The 9,162-nt window shown below is 43.2% G+C and overlaps 1 protein-coding gene across 2 annotated transcripts in view; it reads right to left on the bottom strand.

Annotated features, from left to right (window-relative positions):
- The window catches only part of AIDA (axin interactor, dorsalization associated), a 40,469-nt gene extending 31,319 nt beyond the window's left edge, over positions 1 to 9,150 (bottom strand). For both annotated transcript variants that reach the window (XM_058669205.1, XM_004578621.3), the window contains exon 1: positions 9,018 to 9,150. In XM_058669205.1, the coding sequence (XP_058525188.1) occupies positions 9,018 to 9,127 (110 nt within the window). In that variant the 5' untranslated portion in view covers positions 9,128 to 9,150. The remainder of the gene's footprint in view (positions 1 to 9,017) is intronic.
- Between the last annotated feature and the right edge of the window lie 12 nt (positions 9,151 to 9,162).

Here is a 9,162-nt window from a genome sequence, read left to right on the forward strand (position 1 = left end):
AGTTATTTGGGACCCTGTACCTATGCATATTTGGAAGAGGCACAAGGCACCTGGCTCCTGGCTTCAGACTGGCTCAGCTCCAGCCACTGCAGCCATCTGGGAAGTGAACCAACAGATGGAAGATCTTTTTGCTTTCCCAATGAAAATAAATAAATCTTTAGAAATAATAAAAAGAAAAAAATTATTTTAAAAATCAAGAAAAACATGACATTTGTTTATTATATTTTGTCAAATAAGCCAGTCACAATCTACTTGTAAAACATTTATGGAAAACAAAGAAAATGTTTTACCAGTCATAAATTAGAAATATTGTATACTCAATTACTATCATACTTAAAAACAGCAGTCAGGCTTTGAAGGAGTTTTCAAGGACGGTGTATTTCATTACTCTCTAAGCTCAACAGTGAGGGTCACTGTTGAGTAATAACAGTGATCACAGTGAGTAATAACAGTAAAAGTTATTACTGAAACAAAAAAGGGGGGGGAGACTGATTCTTACAACTAAATATTAGAAAGAGATCTGGAAAGGCACCCCTCCAAAGACACACACACAGTCCACAAGCACATGAAAACATGCTCAACATCATTATACTTCACTAAGAAGGCAGCATCAGAAAGAGAGCTGAAGGAAATGTGTCATCAGCTCCCCTCCCCGCCGCCATGGTTGTCTCTAAAACTCTCCCAAAAACCAGTAACCATTACCTTCACTGTGGTAAAGCATCAGTTGAAAACATCCTACATGGGGCCTGGCGCTGTGGCCTAGCAGCTAAAGTCCTCGCCTTGATTGCTTCAGGATCCCATATGGGCACCAGTTCTAATCCCGGCAGCTCCACTTCCCATCCAGCTCCCTGCTTGTGGCCTGGGAAAGCAGTGGACCCTGCACCCGCGTGGGAAAACCGGAAGAGCTCCTGGATCCTGGCTTCGGATTGGCTCAGCTCCAGCTGTTTGCAGCTGCTTGGGGAGTGAATCATTGGATCTTCCTCTCTGTCTCTCCTCTCTGTATATCTGCCTTTCCAATAAAAATAAATAAATCTTTAAAGAAAAAGAAAAGAAAATATCCTACATGGTAGCTTATTGTGAACCTGGTGATGACCTACAACATCAACACAGTAGGATTACCATCACTGACATTCCTACTTCCACTTAACACACACACACAGCCGGAAAACAGGCAGTCACCAAGTTTCTGGAAATCTCTGCTATATCCTAGAAAATTCTATGCAAAGACTTTTGCCTCCAAATGAAGGAACGGGATGACCCCAAATTTTGTGGGGTAGAGTTCATTCTTGAGCATGCCCACACTTCTTTCAAGAGTACACTGCGCTTTCTCTCTTTGCTAATAATTATATTCTTTTGCTAACCTTTATCTGTGTCTTGTTGTCTGATTCTTAAGTTGGGAAACAAGAGCTTGAATTCACCCCTCCCAGGACAATTAGTCAATAAAGAAAGGCGTATCAAAGGCATAATAAAGTGTTGGAGACGACATTTTGGAAAAAATTGAGACCCTCATACACTGCTGGTGGGATTTAAAATGATGTCAACTATTACGCAAAATAGTTTGGTAATTCTTCAAAAAAGTTAAACTCAGGATTATCATGTGATCCAGCAATTTCAAATTCAAGAAAACAACAAAACTATTTGTACACAAGTGTTTACAGCAGCATTATTAATAGCCAAAAAGTGGAAACAAGTCCATCATGTGATAAATGGAGAAGCCAAATCCATATCCGTTCAATGAAGTTTTATTTGATCATTAAAATAAAGGCAATACTGATAATATCCTACAGTATGGCTGAACCACAATATTATGCTAAACAAAAGAGCACATGTAATTCCATTTTTAAGAAATGTCCAACATAAGTAAGCTGAGAACTGCAAACCACATTAGTGGCTGTAAAGAGATAAGGTGAGGATCCAATGCGATGGCTTGACTTGCTGTCCTCCACTTCCAGGTGTCAGTGCACCAGTTGGTGTCCTGGATGCTCCACTTCCCATCCAGCTTCCTGATTGTGGCCTGTGAACAGCAGCAGAGAATGGCCCAAAACCCTGGACTCTGTACCCCGGCGGGTGGATAAAGTGAGAGTGACTAACATTAAGCATAAAGTTTCTTTGGGGAGTAATGGAAATGTTCAAAAATTAAAATTGATTTACATAAAATTAATTATGGTTACACAACATTGTGAAAACACAAAAGAACTGCTCAATTATACATTTAAAATGTTGAATTTTATGTGATATTTATCTCAACAAAAAACAAACTGTGCAATCATCATCTGTAAAGATCAGGCACGAAATTCTTTGTTCTTAATGGCCTATATCCAATCTATGAAAAGTTTACATCCTCGGGCCCCGCGGCGTGGCCTAGCGGCTAAAGTCCTCGCCTTGAAAGCCCCGGGATCCCATATGGGCGCCGGTTCTAATCCCGGCAGCTCCACTTCCCATCCAGCTCTCTGCTTGTGGCCTGGGAAAGCAGTCGAGGACGGCCCAATGCCTTGGGACCCTGCACCTGCGTGGGAGACCTGGAAGAGGTTCCAGGTTCCCGGCTTTGGATCGGCGTGCACCGGCCTGTTGCAGCTCACTTGGGGAGTGAATCATTGGATGGAAGATCTTCCTCTCTGTCTCTCCTCCTCTGTGTATATCTGGCTGTAATAAAATGAATAAATCTTTAAAATAAAAAAAAAGTTTACATCCTCTTATAATGCAGGAAGTTCATATTCCCTCTCTTTCTCTCCCTCCCGCCTCTCTCTCTCACACAGCCACACAGCCACACACACACACACCACACATGCCAGCATTTGCCAGTAGAGCTTCATCAAACAGTCTTTCATCCATTTCTTTGTTTTCTCCCAAAGAAACTCCACTGGATGTTTTTCCTAAAATGTCACTCCCAGTGGTATTAACCTTTGATGGTTCTACACAGAAGCCACAAACAGAAGCAAACCCCACCACTGTCCTTGTGTACATGGTTTCTTTCCCAACTCTTGCTGGCCTCTCACCGACAGGGTGAACTCTTCAGGAAATCAAGGCCTATGTGACCTTGGTAACACAATTCTACAGGCCTGAACTCAGGGAAGCCGTAGGGTGGCACAAATTTCACATTTGAACAATTCTCTACATAACTTATTGATAGTTAGAAGTCAATCTAGGCAGGGTTATCATCACAAAAAAGAGTATTCCTTTAAACTACAACTATGATAGTAATAATCAGTACATAAATGCTGAATTTAAGAGAATCCTGTTTTTAAAAATTAGGAACTAGAAATATTTGCAGATCATATAAAAAATAAACAAAAGGCTTATATCCAGAATATATAAAGAACACTTACAATTTACTAAAAGACAGCAATTTAAAAAGTGCAAAAGATTTAAACAGACACTTTACAAACAAGACTTACAGAGGCAATATAAGCATATGAAAAAATGTTTAACAACATTAGTCATCAGAAATGTAAATTAAAACCACAGTGAGGGTACAAAATAGACTTATTAGAACAGTCATAACCAAAATGACAACAACTGCTGGCAGTGTGGAGCCAGCAGTAAATGGCATGAGTTCAATCACTAAGCAGCTTCTTTAAAATGTTACACACAGATGTACCATATGGCCAAACTCCTAGGCACCTACCCAAAAGAAAGGAAATTACATGTCCACACAAAGACTTGCATGCGAATGTTCTGGGCATCATCTCTGAAAGCTGTGGTTCTGCTATGGTTTGGATGCGCTCGCCCAGGATCTGTGTTGCAGGCCTGGTCTTTGGTGTTGCAGTGTATCAGGTAATGGTGCAGAATTGCTTAGAAGTGAGGCCCAGTGGGAGGTCCAGAGGTCACAGCCCTCAAAACAGGATAAGGTGGTGCTTGCTCCTGGGTGCTAAGATATCTGAGCTCTCCAACAGTGAGTTGTTATGAAAGCCTGAGCATGAACCCTGAATTTCACTCTGGCTTCCTCTTCCTTAAGGTATAGCGGTGCACCATGACATGAGGAAGCAAGAGGGCCCTCCCCAGAGCTGTGCCACTGCAGGGACTAGGACCTTCAATCCTAGTACAGCTGTGCACTAAATACCTCTTTCTTTCTAAATTTGCCTGTCTCACATACTGTATTATATTATAGTCATAGTTAAAATTTAAGTTCCATCATTTAATGACTGTCTCATTTGGAAGACAAGAATGGTGAACAAAATGAGATTTATTTAAGTTTAAAAGCTCCTGTCCCAGAAGTCAGGAGAGGGTGACCCAAGGGAGAAGTTGCTAGAGATGTTTGTGGGTACATGCTATTTTATGCACAAAGCGACTCTTTCCAATAAACCACATATTTAATCAATCAGAGGAGGAAGAGAATAGCAGCTAACAACCAGAGGCAAGGATAAAACTGTAAGAGTGCTGGAACCGACAGTCCTGTCTAACCTGATCTCCTGATAAAACTAAATGCTGCTGAAGGCAGCCGCAGGGAAGCAGTAAGCACTTCGCACACTCTTAAAGGCACTCTCGTCCCTTTTCTCACTGAGACAGGAACCTGATCTATCAGCCTAAGTACTCACAATGTTATTCATCAACAAAAGGAACAAAGCCCTGATACATGCTACAACACAGATGATACTTATACCGTTATGCTCAATGAAAGCAGCCAGATGTAAAAAAGCATACATTCAATGATACAAAGTATGTGGAATGTCTAGAAAAATCTATGGAAACAGAACATTACTGTTCACCTGGAGCCGAAGTGGGATTTTGGAGAGGTTGCAAATGTACATAATAGATCTTTTTGTATAACTTCTTAAAATGAAAACATATTAAATTGTAAATATAAAATGGGTGACTTTCATGATATATTGAACCTGAAATCAGGATGAGAGGAGGATGTCCACCTTCAACACACTTATTCAATATAGTAATAGAAATATTAGCAAGAGCATTGAGGGAAGCTAAAGACAAAGTGCACCAAAACTGGAAAGGAGGAAATCAAAATATTCATGGTTGCAGTTGACATGATTTTGTACATGATAAAACCTAAGCACTCCACCAAAAAGATATTAGAATTGGTAAATTAATTCAGCTAAGTAACAGGTTATGAAATCCACATACAGAAACCAGTAGCATTTTATGTTCGAATAATGACCTTGCTGAGACAGAAATCAAGAATGAAATGTCATTCACAGTAGCTATCAAAAATTCTAATTTTTAAGAATAAATTTAACCAAAATGAAAGTCTCCACAATTAAAATCAAATATCACTAATAAAAGAAGTCATTAGGAACACAAACCATAGAAAGATATCCCGCAGGGCCCAGCCGGCTAGCCTAGCAGCTGAAGTCCTCGCCCTGCATATGCCGGGAACCTATATGGGCGCCAGTTCTAATCCTGGCAGCCCTGCTTCCAAGCCTTGGGACCCTGGACCCACACGGGAGACCCGGAAGAGTCTCCTGGCTCCTGATCGGTGCAGTTCTGGCCGATAAGGCCACTTGGGGAGTAAATCATCGGATGGAAGATCTTTCTGTCTCTCCTCCTCTCTGTATATCTGTCTTTCTAATAAAAATAAAATCTTAAAATCTTGCTCACAGATTAATATTGTCAAAATTTCCCTATTACCTAAAACAATCTACAAACTTAATGTGATCTCTATTAAAATATCAATGGTATTTGTTACAGAATGAAAAAAAATCCTAAAATTCATACAGAAACACAAAAGACCCAGAAACGCCAAAACAATTCTAAACAATAAGGTGAAGCTGAAGGCATCATACTACCTGATTTCAAAGCATGCTATAAAGCTACAGGAATGAAAACAGCATGATATAACGGAATAGAGGGCCAGCAATCAATCCATGTACATACAGCCAGCCACATTTTGACAAAGGTGTCAAGAACATACACTGGAGAAAGGATAGTCTTTTCGGTAAATGGTACCGGCAAAACTGAACTGACAAGAGTAAAAGAATGAAATTAAATCTCTTCCTGTATGAACGGATGTTCTATTTTCACTGGCCATGTGGTCAATAAATGAAAGATACAGTTTCCTTTCATGCAAATGGTATACTGCCTGCTGTCTTAAGGAATAATGAGTGGGCCCGGCAGCGTGGCCTAGTGGCTCAAAGTCCTCACCCTGAACGCGCCGGCATCCCATATGGACGCCGGTTCTAATCCCGGCAGCTCCACTTCCCATCCAGCTCCCTGCTTGTGGCCTGGGAAAGCAGTCGAGGACGGCCCAAAGCCTTGGGTTTCTGCACCCATGTGGGAGACCTGGAGGAGGTTCCAGGTTCCTGGCTTGGGATCGGCGCAGTATCGGCTGTTGCGCTCACTTGGGGAGTGAAACATCGGATGGAAGATCTTCCTCTCTGTTTCTCCTCCTCTATGTATATCCGCCTTTCCAATAAAAATAAATAAATCTTAAAAAAAAAAAAGGAATAATGAGTAAAAGAAATTTCCAAATACTGATTTACATGAGAAGACCTTGTATCAATTTGTTACTGTAAAGGCTTTAACTTTGTTGAATCAAGTCTCAAAAAAAAAAAAACCCCAAAACTTTATTTTTATCTGAGAGGCAAATTTACAGAGAGCAGAAAGAGCTTCCATCTAATAGTTCACTCCTCAAACCAAACGGCCACAATGTTCACAGCTGAGCAGATCCAAGGCCAGTAGCTAGGTGCTTCTTCCAGATCTCCCATATGCGTACAGGACCCCAAGGCTTTGGGCCATCCTTCAACTGATTTCTCAGGTGCACCAGCAGGGAGCTGGATCAGAACTGGAGCAGCTGGGATTTGAACTGACGCCCATGTGGGATGCCAGTGCTACAAGTGGAAGATTAGTCTGAAAAGCCATCAAGCCGACCTCTCCAAATAAATTTTAAAAAGGAGGGGTAGGGCTCCTGTTGTGGTGTAGAGGGTTAAGTCTCCACCTGCAACTCCTGCATCCCATAAGAGCAATGACTCATGTCCTAGGTTCTACACTTCTAATACAGTTCTCTGCTAACATGCCTAATTAGTCAAAGATGGCCCAAGTACTTGAACCCACGTCACCCATGCAGGAGATCAACTAACAATGTAAGTTAACTGTCTTTCAAATAAAAAAAAAATCCTCAAATAAACATAAAGGTAATGAATATAAAACACTACGTCTGAATTTCATTTTTTGGCACCAAAAACAAGCGTATTCCCATGTAATTCTGAAACGTTCTCAAATTTTTACTTAAATTTGAAACTGAGGTTTTGAATTTGCAAACTGACTCTGAATCACGAAGTTCAAAGTTTAAGATTGAGATTCAGCAACGGATTTGTGTTTACCTATTACCCAAATCCAGATATCCCTATAAATTCCAGTCTGTACATTCAATTTTCCTTCGATATACCTTGGATGTGGTATTCCTCTTTCCCCAGGGAGGTCGGCTGCCCACTGCCCACAGGTGTTGGGTCCCACCACTTCACAGGTGAGCCAACTAAATCAGTTTTAATCAGCACAGAGGAGTCCATAGGTGTTCTTCTCAAGGATATTGTGTCCAGCAATGAAGGCAATCCCATTTGTCCAAACCAATTACGGAATTCCATCAATGCTTCTTCTAAAAAACATGTTAAGGACTACATAGCAGAAAAAAAGTGTAGAGTTTTTTTTTTTTTTAAATAAAAAGGACCCTCAGATTTCAGTGGAATTGTGATTTGAGGAATCGGTTTAGCCTCAGCTTCCATTTCCTCAAACTGTGAAATGGGGATAATTATGCTCACACGATGGCTGCAAGAGCAACCAAAATTACGTCAAAGTGCAGAACAAACCCAAGTAGCTACTACACATGGCAAAAAGGCCCAAAGCATGGCTGTTTCCTGGCGTTTGGAAACTTGTTCATTCAAAGTCAGTTAGATGGAGTTAAAGAACACCTTGTGCATCTAAGTTATCTCCAAGGTCAGATTTAAAAACAACTATCAGGATTTGTATTCCATCCAGAAGACAACAGGAGACAGGAGTACAAGGATCTCACTCCTGCACGGTTTCACACTCACTGAACCTCAAACAATGATAACTTGCTTTGAACCAGCGAATTAATGGCAACAGTTTGCAAATAGTAACATTTACGGAGGTAATTCCCACGTTCAGTAAAACGTTCAAGAAAAGAAGCAAGAATTTATATAACCATAAATTTTGTCTTTTAACTTGGGGGGGGGGAATCATTAAATTTTGAGGTGAAAACAGCGCAAACGGTGCTCACGTGTACCCTGCGGCTATACATCAGACACAGGAAAAGCAGGAGGGCGCCTGGGAGGGAGTGGTGGCTCCCGTGCGCAGTCTGAATTCATTCTGCTCTCTTCGGTTCACATCCTGCGAGGACTCCACCCAAAGCAAGCAAGCGAGGGGGTGGGTGGGACTCATCAGCCTTAGCAAATAACAGTCCCAGAAACCGAAACGAAATCGAGGTGGAACTGTGAAAACAGGGCTCTCCAGACACAGGGTGGAGAAGGGGCGCGACAGGGGACCCTTTCTGGTTGGCAGGAAAGACATCCCTGGCCCTCGTAGCTTCCCGGGAGCATCCCTGTCCCCCTCGACCGCCACCAACTCCCTCCTCTCCCGCACATGAAAAAAGAAAGACACCCACACGGCAAGGCCACCCATCCCCGAGACGTGGGCAGAGAGCACACTTAGGGCTCTTCAGAGGTTTCAGACGCGAAATTTAGGGGTAGCCACCCCAATAACCCCATGGGGGAGGTGGAGGAGAAGCGGAAAGGAAACTGGCTGCGAACGGGGCAGCCCCGTGAGCCAAGGGGAAGGAACTAAGCGGGGCGGCAGCCCGGACCAAGAAGGCTACCTGTTGAATGGAACCGGTCCTGTGGCTGCAGAGTGCGAGAGAAGGGTTAGACGCAGACGCCCGAGCCGGAGGACCCGGGGTGGGGGGATCCCGGCCCAGGGGCTGCGGGGCCCCACCCCGGGAAGCCTTGGCTGCAGCCACGGGGGGCACAAGGGACGCCGACAGAAATGGGGGGGATGGGGAGAAGGCGGCTGACGGCAGCCGGTCTGGCCCGCTCCCGCCGTTAGTCACTCACATCTGATACTCGTCTATCGCCTCCACCAGCTGGCCCCAAGAATCGAAGTCGGCGCCTCTCCTCAAACTGGCGCCCCAGCGCTGCAGGAGACTCCGGGTCACCTCCGACATGGCCGGGCCCCACCCCGTATAAACCCTCCCGCCCC

Source organism: Ochotona princeps, chromosome 10, assembly GCF_030435755.1.
Source record: "Ochotona princeps isolate mOchPri1 chromosome 10, mOchPri1.hap1, whole genome shotgun sequence".
Taxonomy (NCBI): domain Eukaryota; kingdom Metazoa; phylum Chordata; class Mammalia; order Lagomorpha; family Ochotonidae; genus Ochotona; species Ochotona princeps.